Source organism: Catharus ustulatus, chromosome 24, assembly GCF_009819885.2.
Source record: "Catharus ustulatus isolate bCatUst1 chromosome 24, bCatUst1.pri.v2, whole genome shotgun sequence".
Lineage (NCBI taxonomy): Eukaryota > Metazoa > Chordata > Aves > Passeriformes > Turdidae > Catharus > Catharus ustulatus.
The window spans coordinates 1931294-1956272 of NC_046244.1; the positions used below are offsets into that span (position 1 = coordinate 1931294).

At 55.0% G+C, this 24979-nt stretch overlaps 1 protein-coding gene across 4 annotated transcripts in view; it reads right to left on the minus strand.

Moving 5' to 3' along the window:
* EPHB2 (EPH receptor B2) overlaps positions 1 to 24979 on the minus strand; it is a 128210-nt gene that overhangs the window by 65095 nt on the left and 38136 nt on the right. For all 4 annotated transcript variants that reach the window (XM_033079582.2, XM_033079580.2, XM_033079583.2 and 1 more), the window contains exon 3: positions 20502 to 21186. In XM_033079582.2, coding sequence (XP_032935473.1) covers positions 20502 to 21186 — 685 coding nt within the window. The remainder of the gene's footprint in view (positions 1 to 20501; positions 21187 to 24979) is intronic.

Below are 24979 nucleotides of genomic sequence, written 5' to 3' on the forward strand. Positions count from 1 at the left end.
AACACACACAGGTACAGGGATAACACACACAGGTACAGGGATAACACACACAGGGTACAGGGATAACACACACAGGGTGTTGGGATGCACACAGGTTTTAGGGATAACACACACAGGTTTTAGGGATAACACAGAGGCTGAAGGGAGCTCACAGATGGGTTCAGGGGCACACAACACCAGTAAATCTCAGGATGCTCCCACTCATTGCAGCATGAGCCATGGGTACCATGCACCCCCTCTGTACCCCCAGCCTGCTGACTTCAGCCGCTAGGAGTGTCCTGGGGACACCAGGGTGCTCCTGTGCCTGTGACAGTCAGTGTTGAGTGCTGAGTTGTCACCCAGAGGAAATGCAGCTGCCATGGAGCATCTCCCCAAGATATTCCAGCCCCCAAACCTTGCCCATGCCTCAAATACAGCCCCAGCACACACCCAGAACCAAGCTGCACCTTCACATCTCACTGTGGGAAATGCAGGAGGGTGCTCACACCTTCCCTAACCCATATCCTACTCTTTGGATGATGCATCCAACATCAGCACCATGGGCTGCTGGAGGATGCCCCTGCCCATGGCAGTGAGTGGAACAAGGTGAGATTTAGGGTCCCTTCCAACCCAAACCATGCTGTGATTCTGTGTTTTAGCCAGCTCTGGAGGAAAAAAGGTGTCTCCTGTGGCTGTGCAAACTGGTGATGGGTGGGAGCAAAGGGGGGATGTCCTAACAGACTCCCCTGCTCCTCCTCCCCCAGAGCGTATTTAGAGCTTTCAGAAAGAAACAAAACTTGTTTATCTTAACGCTAATCAATTTATAGCAATCAAAATAAAACCCATTAGGAGCCATTCTCCATTTGAATTTCAAAGAAGCTTCTGACCCCAGGAGGCTCCCAGCTGATTGATTAGAAATTTCTGACACTAATGTGTGTCTTGGAAGGGTCCAGTGTGGCTTTAATTCCTCTCTCCTGAGACACTGATCGTGTGTTAACATCTGTCAGCCCCTTCCTGCACTTAGGGGAGGGGAAATTCATGAGCACATGGAGTTGCCTGGCACAGCTGGGGGGAAGGCAGCTTAAACAGCTTCCAGGAGTCCCTTGGGGCAAATCATTTGCATGATCCTTTTCTCCTCGGGCAAAAAAAGAGCTGGAGTGCACCAAGAAATGAAAAGCAGCGATGCAGAGCGGGGGCAGAGCGTGGAGGGTTAGAGCTCAGGGCTGGGATTTGGGTTTTGCATCCCAGCTTTGCCCCTGACTCCTTGTGGTCCTTAAACCATAGGAAACAGAGGATGAGTTGGGTTGGAAGGAACCTTAAAAACCATCTCATTCCATCTCCCCTGCCATGGGCAGGAACACCTTCCATCATCCCTGGCTTCCTCCAGAAAAACCACAGATGGCACCAGGGAAAAAAAACTCTCAAACCCAAGACACATTCACATTGTCCCCAGGCTTTTCCTTTTTAACCACATTCCCAGTTTAGAAATTGCAACCTTCACTTTTGTTTGGCAGGAATTTATATCCTTCAAGGGTATTCTATGACCCAAAGTGGATTTGGGTCAGTCCTGGGCAGTCCCTGGGCAACCCTGCTCCCCTGGAATAGGGGAACAGCAATGAAACAGGAGAGGTGATTTGTATCTGGAGAGGTGATTCCTGTCTGGAGAGATGATTTCTGTCTGGAGATAGGTGCAGAGAGGAGCCTTCACCCTCCAGGATGGAGCATGCTTGGTCCACCAGTGGTTTGGAAGGTGATGAGCACACCTGTCCCTGCCTGGGGACAGAGCTCCTGGTCCTGCCCACCTGGGGAACATTTCCTGCCTGTGCAGGCACCTGTGACACCCTGCCACACCACCCTGCTGACCACACACCCCTGACTGGAGCTGGACACACACAGCTGGGCAAGAAAGGGCATTTTTTTGGTGGGCAGATTGAAATAAATGACCAACAAGGGAGGGATTTGACCCATTACCCCCCAGCTCTTTGTGTGAGGAGGGTGGTCAAACACTCAGGATCCATCCTGAGGGATCCATGGGGGAACAGTGTAATCCCTCACATGCTTTTTCATCTGCACAAAGGAGAGGGGTGGAGAAGGGTGGGAGGAGAAGGGGTAAATCTGTGCCTGCAAGGGAAGCAGTGAGAGCAGCAGGCAGAGGCTCCCTGCTGCCTCACCCCCTCTCCCCTGCCATCCATCCATCCCCTGTGCAAGGACCCAGCAACTCTCACTTTCAGCAGATTAAAGCAGCTAATCTGGCTAATGAAGGCAAATCAGCCCAGGGCTGCTGCTCCTGCCTGCAGCAGGGCAGGGTCACAGCAGAGCTCTCCAGCCCTGCTGGAACCTGGGGCACTGCTGGCTGCTGAGCCAAGGGTGCAGGGGGACAAGGACACCAGGGGGAGGGGAGGGGAGGGGAGGGGAGGGGAGGCACCTGGGGCTCACAGGAGCCTTTGGGCTCTGCCCATCTCACCCAGGACACACAGATGGGACAGGGGGAATTGCTGTGGTGTGCTGGGTGCAGCTCCTTGGGCAGGGCAGGCAGCAGGGCAGGGGGAAGCAAGGGCTGCCCTGGATGTTGCTGTGGGGCTGCAGCTCAGATGGCACCAGAGCAAGGAATGAGAGGAGCCCTAAGGTCCCTTCCAACCCACACCAGTCCATGACCAAAGATGCTGTGCTGGGGACTGGCTCAGGCCCTCAGCAGCCCAGGGGGTGAGGGGGAATCTCTCCACCCTGACAGCAGAGAGGAACCATTGCTGCCAAGGCACTGAACAGGTCACACCTCATGGACCCTCCTTCCCCAGCACCACAGCTGGGCAGTGCCTGCCCTGCCACAGGGCTGGTGGCAGGATCTGCACAAAGATCCCCTCAGGACCAGCAGCACTGCCCACGCTCCCACAGGCACTGCTGGCTCTGGGCCCTGCACAGATTTGGGGTTCAGGGTCCTTCCCCTCATCCCAGTGCTGTTTGATACCCTGAGGGCTGGTGCTCACCTAAAGCACAACACCCACAGCATGTCTGACATGCTCCAAAACGTGGAGAAGTCCCTTATCTCATTAGCTTGCTCTAGTGGTTAATCACTTAGAAACACATGCCTAATTTTAAAAATTTGTTTAGCTTCAGTTTAACCCTACCAGGTCTTGTTATCCCTTCCTTTGGCAGATCAAAAGCCCTTTAGAGGCTCAGCTTTCCTTCTGGTAATCATCTCACCTAATCTTCATTATGAGAAGTCACTGAGCTACCCAGCTTTTCAGTCCCCAGTGGAAGAGCATTTTCCATGGCTCCTGGAACCACATTTGTCTTTCCCTGCAGCACCCTCCAGGTTTATTTTCAATATCCCACTTGAACCTTGCAGAGCAGGGTGCTCTGCTCACCTGGAGGCATTTTTGCTCACCTGGAGGCATCTTTCTGACCTCAGGCTACAGGACAGATAATTTAATTTTTGCATGTCAATTCTTCATCTGAGATGTGGCTTGGCATGACCTCCCAGACTTTCTCACTTGCTGCTTGCTGTTTTATCAGCAGAGATTTTCCACTCCCTACCAATTACAGCAGGTCTGGATGCCTCTGATCCACACTGGGCTCCTCTGTCCCCTCAGATCATATGCAGAATCACAGAATAGTTCAGGTTGGAAAAGTCCCCTGAGATATTGAGTCCAACCCAGCCCTGCCATGTCCATCACTTAAACCTTGTCCCCAATGCCACACCAACAGAGCCCTGGGAAGCTTCCCCCTGCTTGACAACCCTTTCAGTGATGAAATCTTTCCTAATATCCATTGCAAACATCCCCTGGCACAATTTGAGGGTTTTTCCCTTTATTTCACCACTTTTTACTTGGGGAGCAATCCCAAGAGCCCCAACCTGCCCCAGCAGCCCAGCAGGGCTGGCTCTGCAGAGCAGAGGTGGTGCTGGCTCAGGCTGCTCCTGCTCCTGGCACAGGACATCCAGGGCAGCCCAGCATGGATGGTGGGAAGGCTCCTCTGAGTCTCCAGCCCACAGAAGGGCTCAGGGCAGCTGTCTGCAGCCAAGCCTTGGAAATTCCTCAGGAAATTCCTTCCTACAAGACCTGGTACCACCAGTGGGGGCTGGCTCCTTTGTTTTCTAATGGCCTCACACAGAGCTGTGGCTGTGCTCATGTCCCTTCTTGGGTTTCCTTCCCCAGGTTCCCCCCACTGCACTGAAATCAGCTTGGGCCAAGCTCCAGCCAAAGCAGCAGCAGTTCAGCCAGATCCCTCCACCACTGCTCACAGCATTGATCCAGCCCTGCTCAGAGCTGGAAGGAGCCTCCTGAGACACAAAATAAAGGCTTTGGCAGCCCCAGAGCACTGAGATCTGGAACAGAGGTCAGAAATCCCCATCCAGCCTGAAAATCACAGAATATGCTGAGCTAGAATGGATCACAATGATCAACAATCCCAACAATCCCACCTGGGCATCCCTGGGAGTTTTGTCTGAACCCTCCTGGAGCTCTGGCAGCCTTGGGCTATGCCCAATCCCTGGGGAGCCTGGGCAGTGCCAGCACCTCTGGGGAAGAAATTTCCTGATATCCAACCTAAACCTGGCACAGCTGCAGCCTTCCCTGGGTGCTGTCCCTGTCACAGAGAGCAGAGATCAGTGTCTGCCTCTCCTCTGCCACCAGGAGGAAATTGCAGCTGTGCTGAGTGTCCCCTCAGTCCCCTCCTGTCCCAGGGGTGACCCCACTGCACAAAGCAAGGATGACCCCCCCAGACAGGCACAGGCTGAGCTGGATGCTGAAGGTGCCAGTGCAGATGATGCTGAACAGGGAGCAGCCCTGAGCACCCCAGGGGCTGGGGGTGACACAGGACAGCCTCCTGGTGTCCCCAAACCAGCCAGAGCTGCAGCCACTGGCAGAGGGATGGGAAGATCTCCACGTGCTGAATGACTGGGCAAGAGCACTGCAAATGAAATTCAGCAGTGACAAAAGGAAACTAATGCACTTGGGGGAAAAGAGCCCTAATTATACAAACACAATGATGGGCACTAAATTAGCTATTAACATGCAGGGAGGGGATCTCACAGCACTAGAGATAATGCTCTGAAAACATCAGTTCAAAGCTCATCCATCATCAAAAAAAATGAGAAAATGTAAGGAATTATGAAGAAAGGAGCCCAGTGCAGAGCAGGAATGTCATTAAGCCATGCTGGAGCCACGGCTGCAACGTGCTGGCACTGGTGGTCACCCTGAGACAAGGGTGTGAGAGAGCTGATAAAAATGATTAGGGACACAGAGAGCCTCCATATGGAGAGTCAATCAACTCAGAGCTTCCACGTGAGAAGGGCCACTCACAGAGGGATATAAAGCCATCAGGAATATGGGAGACATGAATGGGAATAGATTGCTTGCAATTTCATACACTGTGCAAGGACATTTTTTTTTAACATGGTGCATAATTAAATTGCATAACTTACTGCCACAGGCACCCTGGGCACTGGAAACATGAACAGTATGGTAGAGGACAGGAAGAATCATCACTCATCCACCCTTTATTTCTCTACTGTCTGGCCAGTAGAGTTCTGCAGACCAACCAGGCTGTTCCTGGAAAGGTCATGTTTGTCCCCAACACATGGGGACCCCTCCCTTGGACACCTCCTGGATGTTTTTGGATCTGCCCAGACCAACTGCTTGGCACCTTTGGGACCTCCAGCTCCCAAGAGCTGCAGCCAACAGCTTCCCAGGGGACACAAGCTGGTGGATGTCCACACCAGCCCCACACACAGCTCTTGGGGAGCCACATCAGCAGTGCCAACACCTGGAACTGAATGTGAAGGGGCTGCAAACAGAGACTGCAGGGCAAGGGACAGATGCCACCTCCCCATGAGAACAGCAGGACCCTCAGCAATATGGAAATTGAACCTTGGCTCTGTCCCTGGAATCCCAGCACTCCACAATGTCACAGTGTGGAGTGTGAACTGTGCCCCAAGGCTCCCAGCACCCCATGATGTCACACTACAAACCATGGACTGTGCCCCAAAGCTCCCAGCATCCCATAATGTCACACTATGGAGTGTGGATTGTACCCCCACACCCCCCAGCATTCCATGATGTCCCACTATGAACCCTGGACTGTGTCCCTGGAACCACAGTTTCCCATGATGTCACACTATGGAGTGTGGATTATATCCCCAGACCTCCCAGCATCCCATGATGTCACCCCATGGAGTGTGTGCTGTGTCCCTGGAACCCCAGCATCCCATGATGTCACACTATGGAGCAGACTGGCCCTCAGCAGCCTGTGATGTCACACTATGGAGCATGCACTGTGTCCCTGTCACCTCAGGACCCCCCAGACACAACCACAGATCTCTGGAGCCCTGGTCCTTGTCCCTGCACTGTGTCTGACCCTGCCCACCCACCCCTGTGCTAAACCACAGCACATGCATTTAAACCTGTCCTGGGAGGCTGCTCCAATCCTCTGCTGGCCTCCCAGAGCCTTCTGTGGAATAAGAAACCACCCCACAACAGATCAAAGATGTCCACAGAGAGGCTGTTTAAGGGGAAAGAGCTTCTGGGCTTCCCATTGGAAGGGAATGTTTCCCTTCATGCTCAGCCCAGTGATTAGTGCTCGCCAGGGAATCCGAGCTGCAAAATGAATTTGAGAAGACAGAGCAGTGTCAGGCTGTTAGAGGCTCAAAAAGGATCTTGGCTCCCCTGAGCCCCAAGGCTGAGCACTTACCATGCACATTTAACAACCAAACACTTCCAAGGCAGGCAAGGCCTCCCCACTGCCTCTTCCTCCCTGACCTGTCCCTGAGGACACCATTAGCACCTGGAGAGGGAGAAGCCACGGCCTTGGCAGTGCTCAGGGCTGGCCCCGGTGCTGCAGCAGAGCCAGGGCTTGTATTTTTGGAAACAGCATCCCAGAGGGCTGCAGGGGATGCTGCTTGTTCTCCTGCCAGCCCTGACTGTTTGGAAAGTTTGGTCGAGCTCTGTTTGGCTGCCTCTGAGTTATTCCAGCACAGAAAGGGGGTTATTGCTTACGGGGGGGGTTCAGATTTTATTTTTTTTCTGAGTGTGTTTTGGGTGAGGAAGTCCAGATTTGGGCTGCCCTGCAGGAAGGGGATGCAGAGTCATGGCAAACTCAGCAGGATGTATCAGCCAGGCAAGACACTCCTTCTCCACAGCCCAAACACATCCATTCCCTCTCCCCCTGTGCTCCCCTGGCAGAGCTGCTGTCCCCACCAGGCAGAGGTTTGGCAGAAAACCCTGGGCAGGAGCAGGCAGGGCTGTTCCAGGCTGCAGGAGAGCCCAGGACACCCCCTCCTCTCCCCAGCTGCTCGGCAGCCCAGTGCTGATCATAAAGAAACCTCTGTGCGTCTCCAGGGAAGCGGGACTCGCACAGGGGCACAAAGCCTCCCGCAGCTGTGTGTTTGCAAACAACCCAGCTGAGCTGTGAAGAGGGGCTGAAAGCAGTAATTGTCTTTAATTAAAGGAGGTTGGAGGCATCTCAAGCTTTGACAAAAGACATTTCCAGTCTGCTAGCAGCTCCAGCACTCGGTGCCGCCGCAGCCACAACCCGGCCGGGGTTCAAAGGCTGAGGGTGACAGTGGGGACATGGGGACAGCAGCCCTGGGTGCCAGGGCACTGCCACATCCCCAGGGCATTGAGGAGAGAAGGACACACCGCAGCCCAAGGAGGATTTAATACCTGGGACCCCTGGGAACCTTGTTCTTGGTGCCAGATGTGGGCCAGATGTGGCTCTGTGGGGACCCAGCAGCTGCCTGAGGCATCCCCCCCTCCTGGTGGGGCTGGCTGCTCGTGTCTGTGTGCAGGACTGTCACCTCAGCCCTGCCCTGGTCACCCCCACAGCACACAGCCAGACACCAAGAGCACTGCTGCTGCAGCTCCTCAGGGCTAATTAATTAATCCTGCTTATTAGCGAGCTCCCTGGGCTGGCACCCAGCTCTGGGATGGTGTTACATCCCTGAGAGCTCATGGTGGGCTCCACAGCCTGAGCTACACACACCAGACCCACACAATGCTGCCCCACAAAGCCCTTTCCAGGGAAAAGGAACAGGAGACCCCAGCCATGCTCTGAGCACCAGGGAGATAACAGTGTCTCCCTGAGGCTCAGGGCACCAAAATGTTCTCCTTCCCTCCTCTCCTCCATCCCTTGGGGCTGAGGCTCCCCAGGAAGATAACAGTGTCTCTCTAAGGCTCAGGGTACCAAAATGTCCTCCCCACCTCCTCTCCTCCATCCCTTGGGGCTCAGGCTCCCCAGGGAGGGGCTGCTGCCCACCATCCTCTGCTTCCTCCCTCCCACCTTTGCTTTTGGCCTTCCACCACATTAGCATGCAGGAAATCACCACTCTGGTTTCCATGGAAACTCCATCATGGCTGGGGGGATCCCCAAATTGGATGGAACAGTCAGCCTGGCACAGCTTTGGTGGTCCCACATGTCCTGCTACCCCACCCTGGCCTGGCAACCATTCCTGAGCTCCCACAGCCCTTCTGGGGTCAGGAAACCTGGGATGGAGGGAGGAATTCTGCCAGAGAAACATCACTGCCTCTCTTCTTGTCTGCCCAGAGCATCTGTGGCTGCCCCTAGATCCCTGAAGTGTCCCAGGCCAGGCTGGGCAGGGTTTGGAGCAGCCTGGGACAGTGGAAGGTGTCCCTGCCCATGGCAAGGGGTAGCAGTGGATGAGGCTGTTTAAGGTCCCTTCAACCCAAACCATTATGGGATTTTTCAGGCAGGACTGAGCACAGCAAACCTGCACATGGCTTCAGCCTGAGCCCTCTGCTCACTCTGCACACCCTGCTCTGTTCCCTCGTGTCCCCTTCCATGCCATGCTCTCATTTCTGCCTTGCACTTGGAAGTGCTGGCAAACCAGCCCTTGCACAAGGGAAAATCCCCACCACAGCTCCTGCAAAGATGCAGAGAGCCAAACACACCCAAAATCCTGTCCCACAGGACCCACCCTGTGTGCTGGGCAGGTCCCCATGGGAATATTTTTGCCTGGGAAATCCTGGAAAGAGCAGCCATGCTCTAATTCAAGAAACACAAAAACAAACTGGGACCACTTCCATCTGTGCCAGACAGCAAAACTTTCAAGAAGAAGGAAAAAAAAAACCAAAAAAAAAAAGACCAGTTCTAAATATAGGGTATCACAAAGATACACACACTCAGATTTGTCACTCTGTTTCCAGATTAGCCCTACACGTGGTGACACCATGAGTGAGCACCGGGCAGAGTGACATTTCATAATCCCCTTTGGAAAGCAGGAACAGCAAGCAGAGTCAGCACTCACTGAGGGTGAACCAGAGCCTCCTGCCACCTCCTTTCATAGAATCCCTGTGGCTGGAAAAGCCCTCCAAAATCAAGAGTCCAATCATTAACCCAGCACTGTCAGATCCATCACTACACATCCCCAGGTGCCACATCCAGCTGTTGTTTAAACACCTCTAGGGATGGGGACTCCACAACTGCCCTGGGCAGCCTGTGCCAATGCCTGACCACCCTTTCCATGGAGAAACTTCCCTGACATCCAACCAAATCCAGCCTGGCACAGCTTGAGGCTGTTTCCTCTTGTCCTGTCCCTCATTTCCTGGGAGCAGAGCCCAAACCCCACCTGGCTGTCCCCCTGAGCCTCCTCCAGGCTGAGCCCCTTTCCCAGCTCCCTCAGCTGCTCCTCATGCTGCAGACCTTTCTCCAGCTCTATTCCTGTCTCTGGCCATGCTCCAGGAAGGTCCTCAGGCTTTGCCTGGATGGAAAAGCGAGCTGGAGAAAACCTGGAGATTATTTTTCCTACAACGCCTCCTTTGTCTCTTATTCTTCAGTTTGTGCCACAGGTTCCCTCCCAGGGTGGAAATGCAGAGTGAAACATCACCATGCCTGCCTGGAGCCCTGTGAGCTGAGGCAGGGGATGGCAACTGGGAAGGTGACAGGATGGCAATGCTGGCTGTCCCCACAGCAGGACAAACAGCACTGCCAGGGCAAAGCAAGGCAGCCTTTAATCCATCATTGGGGTGCACTGTGGGGAAAGGGAATGAGGAGCTTCTCTGTGTATGAGTCATTCCCCAAATGTTTCTTCTATTCCTGTTTTCCCCCCTTTTCCTCATTCTGTTTTATTAATGAGGCTGTACCAATGCACTGGAAGGCTCAGAATTCATTTTGCTCAAGGAGAGCTCTGCAGCAGGGATAAACCCTCCTGAGCTTCCTGCCTTCAGCTCTGGGAATCTCTGGGTGATGAAATCACCTCCTCCTCCTCCTTCCCTGAGATCCCTGGGAGCCAAAGGTGGTTCTGTAGGATCCCAAACCTTCTAGGTGGGAGTGAACAGAGAATCTGCCAAAATAATCCTCTGGGATGGTGGTGGCAGCAACATGGACATGCAGAACTGTCACCAGCACATGAGAGGAGGGATAAGGGGAGGGAAAGGGGCAGAGAAAGGCTCAGAAGAACAGCTGGCTTCCACTGAAATGTCTCAGGAGAGAGATCCCTCAGGAATTCCAGGTTAAGGGTCTGATGCCCAGCACTGCCTGTTCCACACAGATGGGCACCTGGGGCCACTGCCTGGAGCACAGCCCCCTTTACCCCTGGAGCACAGCCCCCTCCATCTCTGAGCACAGTCCCCTCCATCGCTGCAGCACAGCCCCCTCCACCCCTGCAGCACAGCCTCCTCCATCCCTGGAGCACAGCCCCTCCATCCCTGGAGCACAGCCCCTCCTCCCCTGGAGCACAGCCCCTTCCATCCCTGGAGCACAGCCCCTCCTCCCCTGGAGCACAGCCCCTTCCATCTCTGGAGCACAGCCCCTCCATCCCTGGAGCACAGCCCCTTCCATCCCTGGAGCACAGCCCCCTCCATCCCTGGACCCCTGGAGCACAGCCCCCTCCACCCCTCTGCATGGCCCAGGGCATGGGGACATGGGTGGTGCTGTCCTCAGGGGCAGGCACAAGGAGGACCAGAGTGATGGGAACCTCTCCCTGCTGCCCAAGGGCTGCACAGCCCCTTTCTGCTCCCTCCCTGAGAGCCCAAAAGGCACCAAAAGGCACCTCTGGGGCATTCTGTGCAGAGTGCTGTCACTACAATCTTTTCCAGAGCCATCCAGGCCATGGGGAGCAAAGCAAGAGTGTAACTGTGCTCCACAGGTTCCACTTCAGGCTGCACTGCAATCCTGACTAACCTGGAGGGTTTGGGCATTTTGATAGTTTGAATAACAAATCCCTTCTCACGTGGTCATTTATTGTTCACTCTGCTCCTGTTCCTGCCCAGCTGCTGGTGTAACAACCACAGGACTCTTGGGATCATGATGTTTTGGAAGGAAATTGCTGGCTGTGGTTTCAGCCTTAACAATGGTCTTGAACACAGGGTCTCTGGGAGCTCCAGAAGTGTCAAAAGACTCTAAAAGTCTCCTGGCTGTCATCCTTAAAAACTGTCAGCACTCCAGTTCTGAAGATATTCCCTCAAAATGCAGTTTGAATTTGCTCCTGGTCATAGGAGTTATTTCCAGCCTTTGGTGGTGCAGGGATGCCCATCCCTGGGTGCTGCTGCAGCATCACTGGGCACCCACAGCCCCTCATGGAGCTGGGGCCAGCCCCAGAGCCTGGGGAGCAGAACCCTACACTCAATATTGCCTCTGGCCAACTGAGAACACCCATTTCTGCTAAGATCTCTCTGGTTTCTGACACCAGGAGCAGCCAAAATCCCTGGGTTACCTCCCAGGGCTCTGAAGATGCCAACACCCTGGCAGGTGTCATTTCAACATGCTGAGGAGCAGAGATCTCACTTTATGGAGCTCCTGCTGCAGACCTGGAAAGGCCTCCCAGGCTGTCACAGAGTTCACACAGGTCCCTTCTGGGTGCCAGCACACTGAGCTGGTGGCTCCAGCTCTGACCACAACCCTTTCCTGCCTCCCCCTCCCAGGCTGCTTTTCAGACCCAATGATTTCCACTTCCCTGCTCCTCATTGTCCAGTCTTCAACACCTGCAAAGCACCAGTTTCTCTGCTACTACAGCCAGTTTCCCCAGTCCCTGGACTCCAGCAGGAGTATCCAACCCAGCTGCCCTGGGGGAGGAAAACCCAAAATTCTGCTGAGCTCACAGCAGGGAGAAGGCAAGGATGGGGTGCAGAGTTTGGGGAGTATCCAGAGAAGGTCCTTGAGGATGGGGAAGGGTCTGCAAGGGGAGGCAGGAGGTATTTAAGTTCCAACCACCCACACAAGGACTGGGCACCACACAGCAGTGTCACCAAACTTTAGGTCTCCTTCAAAACATGACAATAAAAATGGCTTTTCCTTGGCCAAACCTAATTAAACCTGGTTTGAAGTTTGGTCTGTGCTAACAGAGCCATTGTATGAGCTATGAACGCTTTGATTCCATTTCCCAACCTTTATGGAGACTTTTCTCTACACTTCCCAGTGATAGATTATGCTTCTAAGGCATATGGGGAACAATAATGAGTTTCCCTGGAGCTAATTAAGCTAATCATGGCTTATAGATTAAATTCCCTGTAAGGTTTCTACCTTGTGTGGCTAAAATCAAAGAGCTGTGCTCTTACTGAGCACATCTGACTCATCTGACATCAGAAAAACTTTAAATCAGCACACAGAATGTCAGAGGGTATTTCCCAAAATTAAATGTTTAACACAATCTCTTGGCTTTGGCCCAAGCTGCTGAAAAATTTCAAATGAAGAAGACAAATAATCCTCAAAAAAGGTATTTTCTCCAATTTTCCTCAAGTTACATATGATGAAGAATATTCTCTTCTTGCCCTATAAAAATCCAGCATTGTGAGGAATTCAAGGAAAAATCCTCCTTCCCCCCCAAGATCTCTGAGCGCTTTCAATCAAAGGAAAAAACTAATGGCAAAAAAAAACCCCACATTCCCTTCATTTTATGGCAATAATGAGTTAAAATCCTGGAATCCTGGGCCTGAATCCCAGCTATTCATTCCAGCTTCTATTAATGTTTACCACTTTTCTCAGAAAAAAAAAAAAAAAAAAAAAAGGAGGGGGGGAGTGGGGGAAAGGGAGGCCAAGGAAGGAGGGAGAGGAATAAATGCTGCTCTCCCACTGGCACAGGAGCTGCCAGAGCTGCTCTTCCCTGCTCACATGGCTGTAGCAGCACCAGGAATGTGGTGTCTGATACAAAATGCTGTTTCATCTGTAAAAATATGTCAGGGAGAGATTTTCTCCTGGGTACACATCAGCTGCAGGAGAGCAGTGAGTGTCCCTGTGCCCCAGGGGGACAGAGGGGACACAGTCCCAGCTCTGCCTGCACTCACCTCCCCACATCCCCTCCTGATCCCAGCACAGTGGGGTGAAGGGGGGCAGAGACCATCCTGCAGCTCTTCAAGGTCCCTTCCAACCCAAATCATGGAGAAACCTCGAGCAGAGGGATGGAGGGGCTGGGCACAGGGACTGGGAAGCAACAGAGGCAATGCACAATTCCACCATGATTTCTGAGGAATGACCATCATTTCCATCAGGAAACCACTGCTGGGTTTTGCTGGACCTGAGATCTCCATCCTCTGGGATTTGTGAGCTGCCCACCAGGATAAATGAGAAGATGCTGTTCCCCTCTGGGCTCCCAGGTCACCTCCTGCATCCTGCTGAGCTCTTTCCACACCATCACAGCAGGGCTGGGAGAGCTCTGCAACTTCTGCTGCTCAAAATCCACTCTCACATGCTGGGAAACCTCATCTCCTCCCTTCCTCTGAAGAGAAAATACTTCTGTGGAAGGTGTCAGCCCATTCCTTGTCTTGAAAGCAAAATGAGAAAGGAACTCCCATTTCCTTTGTTTCCCAAGAAGGTGTAGTTCCTCAGAAGCTGCATTTCCCATTCCAAAGTGAGTGGTGCATCTCTTGCCCCACTCCTGGACCATCTGTGATCCTCCCTGTGAGATCAGCACCTCTTGGGGCTTCACCCTGCCAGCAAATCAATACCTCAGCCCCTGTCTGACACCCCCTTGCTCTGCCAAGCTCCCCTGGGTCCCATTCCAAGGTCCCAAAGCCCAAACCCCAACAGGAATGTGCAGAGCACAAGCAGCAGGCAGGTGCAGGGCGGCTCCCAGGGAGCAGCTGCAGTCTCCACCACAGCCCTAATTGGATTCACAACATGGAGAGGTCAGCAAGAAGAATCAAAGCCATGGAAAGAAAGAAGCTGTATTCTTGCTTCCCAGACAGAGAGGGAGGAGAAGGAGAAGCCCCAAAAGCAGTATCCAACAATGCCACCAAGCCCCGGCCGGCTGGGAGCATTCAAATTGTCAACAGGGCTGTAGAAAAGGCAGACAAATTCCTGTTTTGTACTTGGGAAGGAGCCAGGTGATGTAATCATCTTCGAGGATGATGGTGGAATACTTTCCATTCCAGCAGTAACTCAAGATGTTAACTAGCAGCCACTGAAGTTAAACATTGCTCAATCAGCCTGTCAGGGCAGCACCCACCTGAGGGGAGCAGGGATGGGCTGGGCACACTCCACACTCACTTCCACAGGGATGGAGGGAAAAGCTATTTGCTAAATGAGGCAGTGGTGGCTATTTTAGGATTGCAGCATCAGTACCCATCAAACAAGGCTGTGGCAGCTCCAGGACTGGGTCAGCAAGGGATTAAAGGAAGGTAGGGATAGTGGTGCCAACCTCCGTGCACTTAGGGAAAACAGATTAGGGCAAATTAGCCTTGTGAGGGCTTTTGATGCAATTACCAGATTGACTGGGGGGGATAATGGCATTAATGTCACACACCCAAATCTCTGCAGAGCCTTTCCCTGGCTAGCACATGGGATATTTGGATTCTGAAATCAGTGGCTCCACCGACACCGTGGGACATCCTCGATGAATTAAAACTTGGCAGGCGAACGCGGCGCGGCCGAAGATCTGAGCGGGGCTGCTCCTGCTGCAGCCAACAAATGTGGTTCGTGCCTCTGGGCTGTTTAACATTTTTATCAATGACCCAGTGGAGAGCCCAGAGTGTTCCCAATAAAGTTAGCTGTTGACATGGAAGCTGTGGTGTGGTAAATGCTGAGAATGATGGGTTCCTGATCCAGCAATCCCGGCGCCCTGGGGAGCTGGGCACAAGCAAGGAATGTGCATTTCAGTACAAACGTGTCAAATCACACCTACAGGGACAAGGACACATCCCAGCTCTCCCCAACCACAAGGAAGGACAAGGATTCTTCAGAAGCACCCAGAGAAATGCCATTGCCAGGACGGTTAAACAAAGGCAGAGGGAATCTCAGCATCCCCTCCAGCGTGTGTGTGATCGCCACGAGCAGCCTGCATGTGGGGAGCTGCATCTGCCAAGGGAAAGGCTAAAGCAGTGCCAAGGGCTGGGGAGAGCCAAAAAAGTTGGCTGAAAACCTTACCAGAGAACTATGGGCCAAAGATTGCCCTTAAGCAGGCACAGAGAGCACAGAGGTGTGGCAATGGATGAGCTCTCTGAGCTGGGAGTGCCAGGCACAGCGCAGAAAAGAAGGCAGGGACAACCTCTGGAAGCATTTAATGGGCAGCTCTGTGTCTCTGGAAACATTTCCAGAACAATTGGCTGTATCTGCTCCAGTTCAACCAGGAATGCTTCCTGGAAGAACTCGATTACCCCTAGAGCCTTACAATTTACTGGCTGGGCCCAGCAGTATCAGAGGAGGCCCAGACCCCAAACAGGCACAGAGCCATAAATAGCCTCTTATCATGGAAACATCACGTCCTCGTGGGCCTGGCTGTGAGACAGCTCGGACAGGCCCTGCTCCAGCACACTGGGAAGCTGCTCTCAGCCCTCAGCACATACTTGGGCCCCTCCAAATCCCAAGGACAGCTTGGCTGCTTCCCACCCACTGTGCTGGAGGGATGGCTCGGGGTCCTTGTCACGCAATTGTCACACATCCCCCACACACAGTTGAGGTGGTGGCAGGTCTGCTGCCCTGGGCATCAAAATCATGGCAGGGAAGGGGACCCTGCCGAGCCCTGGGGCTCCACCTTGAGCTGCAAAATCAGAGAATCCCAGAATGGTTTGGGTTGAAGTCTTAAAAGCATCCAGTCCCACCCCCTGCCATGGCAGGGACACCTTCCACTATCCCAGGCTGCTCCAAGCTTGGGCACTCCCAGGGATCCAGGGGCAGCCACAGCTGCTCTGGGCACCCTGTGCCAGGGCCTGCCCACCCTCATAGCCAGGAATTCCTGCCCAATATCCCATCCATCCCTGCCTCTGTCCATCTGAAGCCATTCCCTGTGTCCTGTCCGTCCATCCCTTGTCCCCAGTCCCTCTCCAGCTCTCCTGGAGCCCCTTCAGGCCCTGCAAGGGGCTCTGAGCTCTCCCTGGAGCCTTCTCCTCTCCAGCTGAACCCCCCCAGCTCTCCCAGCCCAGCTCCAGAGCAGAGGGGCTCAGCCCCCTGAACATCTTTGTGGCCTCTTCCTGACTCACTCCAGCAGCTCCACATCCCTCTGATGTTGGGGAGCCCAGAGCTGGAGGCAGCATTGCAGGAGGACAAAGTGGACTAGAGGGGCAGAGAACAGAGAAGAGAGCCAAGAGCACACCCTGAATGTGAACTGGTTTCTCCCCTTCCCAGCAGTCACCAGCTCCTATCCTCCTCTGAAAGGCCTGTGACCCCAAGGGATGCTACCAGTTGTCTCTGACAGCCAGAGAGTGTCACCACCAGCTTGTGCAGGGCAAAACCATCCCTTGCCACCCCAGCAAGACCAGGACTCTCGGTGCTGTCGAGCACAACAAAGAGAATGCAGGGCCCAGAGATGTCCTGCTGTGATGGAGAGGAGCTGCAGAAGGGATGAAGGGCTGAACTGCTGGCAGCAGAAACCATCAGCTGCTGTCCCTGAGCAGGCACAGGCTGTGCAGGCAGTGTCCATCCCTGTCCAGCCAGCCTGGAGAGCACAATGGCTCTGCCTCTGCCTGAGCCGAGCCAATGGATACGGGAGGCAGAGGGAGAAACGCGCTTAATGTGCTGCATGGGAGGGACAGCGAGGGGAGGGAGGGGGAGACCAAGACAAAGAACAGGGAGATGGAGAGAAAAGACACAGGCAGGGAGCAGAAGGTGAAGCAGGGAGGATGGGGCTGGGGGAGCCAGGAAGGAGCTGGGGAGCGAGAGGAGAGGAGCAGAGAGGAGCAGGGAGGAGCAGAGAGCAGCCAGCCCCTCGCAGGGCCCTGCGGGAGAGGCAAGCCAGGCCCAGAGAAATGAAAATCTCTTAACCACACAGAATTGTTAACTGCCCCCAAATCCTTTTGTGCTGGGGCTGCGAGCTTAGAAGAGCTTAAGCTGTTAGATGCATGAACTTCCTCCATAAATATCCCTCGTGCGCACTGCCGCGAGCAGGCTGGCGCGCTATTAGCCAGATGAAAAACCCAGAGGAGAAAATGAGCAACTCCTGCCAGCTGCACAGAGGGGCTGTCCATTCCCTGGGATGCCCTTCTCCACCTGGACCCCTCGGTGGGACAGCACTGTGCCCCCCATGCTCCCTGCCATGTCCTGTTCAGGCGCCTGAGTGTGTGAGAGAAGTTCGCCCCGAAAGCCAGCTCGGATTTGCTTTTGTTTTGCTTCTGGAAAGGGGCCCAGATTCCCTCCCACCCCTGGAAACACGAGCAAACCTGCCAGCCACATGTAGGAGTGTGTCCCCCAAGCCAGGCGGCTCCACTGCTGCCTGCACAGGGAGCAGGGACAGGGACCTGGCAGGACGGGACCAGGGATGCAGGGACACATCCCAGGAGAGGGTCAGGGATACAGGGACACATCCCAGGAGGGGTTAATGGATGCAGGGACCTGGCAGGAGGGGGTCAGGGATACAGGGACACATCCCAGGAGAAGGTCAGGGATACAGGGACACATCCCAGGGGGTCAGGGATGCAGGGACACATCCCAGGAGAAGGTCAGGGATACAGGGACACATCCCAGGGGGTCAGGGATGCAGGGACACATCCCAGGGGATCAGAGATAGAGGGACACATCCCATGGGGTCAGGGATACAGGGACACATCCCAGGAGGGGTTCATGGATGCAGGGACACATCCTGCAGGTCCTTCCTGAGCAGGGTGGGGGCCACGGGCCCCTTCCAAGCCCTTTGTGGGGCTCACTGGGAGTGCTGGGAGAGGATGGGGATGCCATGGCTGTCCTGCCAACTCTGTGCCTGGCTCTGCTCCCAGTCCACACTCCTCTTCTGGGGGCTGCCAGGGAGAGATGGAGGGGGTGTCCCAGACTGGCACAATCCTGGGGTCCCATCCAGCCCTGATTCCACCCCACATGAGAATGAGAATGGGAAGAAGGAATGAGGAAAGCAAAGGCAAAGAGTGAGGGGAAAGGGAGAGAAAAGAAAAGGGGTAGAAGGGAATAGGAAGGGGAAGGTAAGGAGAAGGTGAAGGGGGAGGGGAAGGGAAAGAGGAAGGGAAGGGAAGGGAAGGGAAGGGAAGGGAAGGGAAGGGAAGGGAAGGGAAGGGAAGGGAAGGGAAGGGAAGGGAAGGGAAGGGAAGGGAAGGGAAGGGAAGGGAAGGGAAGGGAAGGGAAGGGAAGGGAAGGGAAGGGAAGGGAAGGGAAGGGAAGGGAAGGGAAGGGGAAGGGGAAGGGGAAGGGGAAAGGGAAGCGGAATGGGAAGAGGAAGGCAAGAGCAAAAGCAAAAGGCAAGGGGGAGGCTCAGGAAGAGGGGAAGGGAGGCAGCCCCAGCCAGCTGCCCCATGGAGACGATGGGCTGCCGGCCACGGTGTGATTGATGAGGGAGGGGAGCGCGGGGCCGGCGTGCGCCAGCACCGGCTGCACAAACAGCTGCCGAGGCACCGGACCTCCCAAAATCCTGCTGCTGCTGCCCAGACAAAGAGAGCACCGGCCTCTCCCTCCTCCTGCATCCCTCCTGCCCGGCCCCAGCTCGGCTCTGCTCCCCCAGCCCTGCGGGGACAGGAGGGTGCTGGCAGCCCCGGGCCATGCCAGGGCACTGACTGTGCAGGGCTGGGTCTGCTCGGGGAACAAACAGGCTGAGATGGAAAAGCTGCCATGAATCACCGGGGCTTTCTGGTGCTGCTACGGATGCTTCACTTGGGACTTGTAAAACCCCCGTCTGCCCTTGGAGGCAGGGATTAGCCGGGCTCGGTTTCCAGCAGAACTTCCTCGCTGTCCCCATCCCCATCCCTGCTGTGCCTGGGACATTTGATCTGCCCGAGCTCGGTGGGAAGAGGCCTTCAGTGAGGAGGAGCTGAAACCACGGATATTAAATGATCCCCACAGCACACCAGGAGCTGAATTTTGGTGCATGAGCAGCCCAGCCACCAGCAGCAGACACGGAGCTCTCCCATACAGCCTGAGCACAATCAGACTGTCCATTCCCCTCTCCAGTGCCTGTCTCCCGTTACCAGCACCTTCCCCATGCTTGGTTCTACCTGGCCACCCCTCCACAGCCAGAAGAGAGGAGACACAGCCCCTCCCTTGGCTCTGCAGTGGCCTCTGACATATCTATAATTGATCTCAGAAGCGCTGGCTCTGCTTGGAGTGTGCTGATGCTATCGGAACCACAGAGGGATTTGGATGTTCAGCCAGGACAGGGGGAAAAAGATCCTGCTTGCCAAACTCTGTGGTTTGCTCCATGCATGGCACAGCTGCAGGTGCCCATCACACAGCTCTGGGGTCCCCTCCTCCCTCCCAGCAACGCCAGGAGCTCCTTTCTCAGCCTTCCCAAGCCATGTGTGACTGGACAGGAGCACAGACATCAGCTCCGGGAGGGGATGCTGAGACTTTTGCTGGCTCCGTGGTGCTCAGCTGAGCTCAGCAGGCACTCAGAAAGTCTGCTTTGAATATCTACAGGGGCAGGAAAACATCTACAGAGGCAGAACACTTAAAGGACAGGAAACCTTTGAGGAGCACAGGGGCCAGGTAGCTCTGAACAGGCCATGACCATGTCCCACCCTGGGCCATTTGCACCTCACCAGGAAAACACTGCAGGCAACTGCTCCCTCCCACTGCACCCTTTTGGGTGCATTAACACTCCTCTTATCAAAGAAGAGATTCAGCCTATGCCAAAGCACACAGCAAAACTAGCAGCATAACAGCCCCAGTATTTTGGAAGGCAACTGCAGATTGGTGACATGCACCACATGTGTGTGTGCCTCCAAAACCTGGAGAGCATGGATGGCACCAGCAACAGGTGCCAGCCCTGAACCCAGTGCCTCTGGGGACCTGGAGGTCGTGCACAGCCAGTGCAATGGCTGGATGTGTCTGGGACAGGAACTGTTAGATGGATGAACATCCTCCATAAATATCCCTCATGCACACTGCTGTGAGCAGGCTGGTGTGCTGTTAGCCAGATGAAAAACCCAGAGGAGAAAATGAACAGCTCCTTCCAGCTGCACAGAGGGGTTGTCCATTGCCTGGGATGCCCTTCTCCACCTGGACCCCTCAGTGGGGCAGGACTGTGCCCCCCATGCTCCCTGCCACGTCCTGTGAGGACAGGTGAGGAGCTGGGGAAGCAATCAGCCTGCACACACACCCCTCTGCCCCCCCTGCCCAAGGAGGCCCCTCCCAGGTGGTTCATGCAGACCCCAGATGCAAATCCCAAGCTCCCCCAGCACAGAGATGAGCCCCCAGGCCGTGGTTACCTCTGCAGACGGTGCCATTCTCCACGGACTCGTAGCCAGCCCGGCACATGCAGCGGCCGATGGGCACCAGCCACTCGCCGTCACCATTGCAGTACAGCTTGATGGGCACATCCACCTCCTCAGCATTGGCAATGCACGTCCCCCTGGCTGCCACCAGCGAGGTGCTCTCTGCTCCCGACAGCGTCTCCTGGAAGACGGCCCCGTTCTGGATCACACGGGGACATTTGCGGTAGAAGACACGGACGGCGATCAGGGACATGCAGCCCCCGTAGTCCTGGAAGGCCAGGTAGAACCCATTCTTGGAGACAGGCCCAAAGCTGCGCACCTCAGTGTTGATCTTCATCACCCGTCCGCCTAAGTCCACCTGCGAGAAGCTCTCGTCGGCAGCGATCGTGTCCACCTTCATCCAAGGATTCTCCATCCAGTTCGGGAAAGTCTTGGTGGCCGAGTCAAAGTCCGACTCGAAATAGTACAGGTTAAAAGTCTCCTTACAGGAGCCTGGCACGTTGGGGATGCTGCTGCAGTCCCGGACAGAGAATTTCATCTCCACGTGGATGCGGTGCGCTCCTCGCCTGCGGATGTACTTGGTGCGCAGCCAGTTGTTCTGGCTGGACTCAAAGACGTTGCACACCTGGTAGGTGCGGATGGTGTTCATGTTCTCATCGTACCCACTCACCTCTTCCCACTGTGGGCAGGACACACACAGTCAAGGGCTGCACTGAAGGGCTGCTCCCCGCCCTGCTCACCTCCTCCCATCCCCACTGTGTGCCAAGAAGGCTCTGCCAGCACCAGCTGCCCCTGTCCGTGCCCACCCCACCCCACAGAGAGCCCAGCACCCCATCCCATCACCCCATCCCATCACCCCATCCCAGCCCTGTACCTGCCTGGGCAGGGTTTGGCCCACACTGAAACACTAAACTTAAAGAAATTAAGATTTTAGTTAAAAGTTAAAAGAAACTGGGCTTGAGATAGTTACCTAAAACTTAAATAATTGATTCCTGTCAATTTACGTTTGCTTAGCTGTGCTTGCAATGGGAAAGGATGAAACTGGTAGGTAGGTCCAAAGAACACAAACAGTTGCAACCAGAAACTCATTATTTGCAAACTGGAGTTGCCCCAAAAGCCATTTGCACTGTAATTAATAAAGAGGTCAGGGCAAGGAAGACTCACCTTACTTCCTCCTTTTAAGACCCCTCCCCACGAAAACGAGCCCAGACTTAATTCAAGAAGCCAACCACGCTGCTTAATTGCCATTCCAGCTAATTACCATGGGAAGTGAGGGATGGGAGGGGCTGGTATTATGAATATGTATTTGTTTAAACCTTTTGTCAATAAATAGACTCTGTGACCACCTGTAATTTCGCATTGCATATTAGGGGGCTACCCCACGCTGCTGCCCAGCACTGAATAAACACACACTTTGTAACTTTAAATTGTTAGAGAGTCTTTTGTCGGCCACAGTTGAGTATCAGTATTAGACCAATACTCATATTTTGGTAAATCACACACCACACTGTGGGGACAAAGGGGCCCCTCAGAGCCACCTCGCTGCCATCAGCACCATGCTCCATGCCTGGATTCAGGGTGAAGCCTCTCTGCTGCTGCTGGGACAGCAAGGCCACTGCTCTGCAGGAATGGTTTCAGTGGGGGGTGTGCCCATGGCTGTGCCCATGGCTGTGCCTCTGGAACAGGACATGGTGCCTTTAGCACAGGGATTCCCACTGTGGTTACAGACATGGCACACAGCACCTGGACTCCTCACTGGCTGGCTGCAGCCTGTGCCTCTTCCCAGGGGCAGGATGGGACCCTGGCCAATCTCATTGTATTCCCAAAAAGGGAGGTGCTGGGTAAGTCCCACTGGAGCCCATCCCTGCCCCTTGGAGGGTCAATGGGGTTCCTCCAGCAGGTGTGCTCAGCCCCAGCTGTCCTGAACTGGATCCATGGAATGCAGACATGCCCACGAGCTGTGCCATGACAGCAACATCCTTCTCAGCCAGACAGCTCAGAGCTGACAGATTTCCCCATGGGAAGCTCCCTCAGCTGCCTGACTCTGCCAGCTCTGGAGGAAGCTCTGTAGAGTTACAGAAGAGAATATCCTGAGCTGGAAGGGACCCACGAGGATCATCAAGTCCCACTCCTGGCCCTGCACAGTCACCCCAGCAATCCCCCCCTGTGATTGAGAGTGTGTCCAAACACTCCCAGAGCTCTGGCAGCCTTGGGGCTGTGCCTGGTCAGTGCCCCAGCACCCTCTGGGGGAAGAACTTTTTCCTAACATCCATTCTAAATCCCCTTACACAGTTCCAGCTGTCCCCTTGGGTTCCCACAGAGCCCAGGGCTGCTGTGACATCTCCTGGCCTTCTCCAGCTCTCTGCCCTTTTCCCAGGCTGTTTTTTCCCAAATCCTCCAGCATTTGTCTCCATTCTGTGTAGGATGGGGATGCTTCAGAGTGGGGGATACAGGGCATGAGCTGCACCTGTAACCAGCCACTGCTCCTCTGTGGGGAGCACCCAAAGGTCTCTGTGGGAGGAGAATCCTCAGCTCACAGAGCATCTCCCCCTGCCCAGCCCCTGCAGAGTGCAGAGCATCTCCCTGCAGTCCCATCCCCACCCAGGGCACCCGTGTGGCTGCTGGCAGCAGGGACAGAGTCCTGCTGGCATGTGACACAGTCCTGGCCAGCTGGAACTGCTCCTTCTGAATTTGTCCATAAACCTGCTCAAGTGGAAGCCGAGCTGTTTGCCATGGATGTTACACCCCAAGCACAACCCTGCCCTGGATGCAGGATCACAACACCAGGGCAGGGCAGAAGCACAGCCCAGATCCAGCATCAGTGCCAGGACCAAACCCAGGGACAATCCTGCAGGAGCAGAGCACCTCCAGCCCCTCGGGTTGTAAATGGCCTCACAAGGGCAGCCAGGACTGGGGAGAGAGGCTCAGGAGATGGGAGACAGCTTGCTCCTCGCACATCAAGGCTCACAGCCCAACAGAAGGCTGTCAGGGAAGATCCCCAACAGCTCCAACCCCTTCAGATTGGCAGTGGCTGTAAATCTGCTGCCAGGGCTGGGGGACGAGAGGAGCATCCTCGCCACACACAGCCGGAGTGTGTGCTTTGTTTTCCAGAAATAAATTTGGTGTGTTAGTGAAAAATTGCAGGATCTCCCTGCTTTTCAGGGCACTGGTTGGGAGGGGAGTGAGGGAATCAAGGACAAGGCATGCAGAAGCAATTCCTTCCCTTGCTCTGCCTCTGAGGTGGCTCTTCCCCATCTGGACCATTCCAGACTCACCTTGGCAGCCACCAAGACCAACAGACCCAACACACACCTGCCCAGCCCCCAGGGAGGGTAAGGACACCAGCCCAGAAAGCTCAGCCCTGGTCAGGCAGGAGCAGCATATGGTGGAATGAGGGTGTCCAGGGCTTGGGATGAACAGGAGATGCTGGAGGCAGGGCTTGGGGACATCTATGAATGGCACAAGAGCTTCAGAGACAGACACAGAGCAACAGTTTGGACTTTGGGGTCTCTAATAATCCCCAAAAAGGAGCACACAGAAGCTTCTGTCTTCCAGGTGATACTGGCTGCACCCAGCCTAGCCAATCACCTCTGAGAGGGATGCACTGCCTTGTCCTGCCTGTGGACACAAGGCCACTAAGGTGGTGCAGAATTGTCACCCATGATGAGCCCTGAGGGCCCTGCCCACCTCCTGGGTGATCCCACTGCACTGCAGTGTCCAGATGGGAATCTCCACCCTGATGGGGGAGCTGGGAGCCAGGCTGGGGAGCTCCAGCATCCTCCCACCCCCCCCCAGCATCCTCCCACACCCCTCCAGACTTCCCTTTTCCCAGATGGGAGAGAAAGTCACCCCCGTGCACCAGCCCCTGCGCTTCCTCGGTGCTTAATTAGAAGCCTCTCCCTTTCTCCTGGCTCTCTAATTAACATGCCTGGAGCTCAAAAGAAGGCAGCAGCACAATAACCCGGGGAGAGGCTTCCAGCAGGCCCCGGCCTCATTACGGCCGGGCTGGGGAGCGGGAGCAGGGCGTGCTTCACATATGGAAACACCACAAACAAGAAAGGCTGGGCCAGGAGAGAAAAAGACTTGACCTCTGCTCCCCCCCATTGTGTGCCTGTCCCCCCCCTCAGTGGGCACTGGTGGGGCTGGGGCAGCTCTGCCCTTTATCATGGTGATGGGCACTGCAGCCACGCCGCTCCGGCTCGCTTTAATCTCTCTCCCCAGACCAGGCCTTTCTTGGCTGCTTCTTTTCTTCTGCCAAGCCAGCTCAGACTGGGGGCATGCTGTCAGCCTGGGGGTGAGGTCCAAGGAAACATCTTCATCCAGCCCCTGCAGAGGGTGGGTGGAAGGCAGGACAAGCCTGAGCCACCACTGCCGTACACGGGCATGGCAAACGTCTCCAGGCTTTGGCCAGGCTGCACTGGGCCACCCAAGAGCAAGGGAGCAGCTCTGGGGGGTTGGGCACTGTGGCTGCT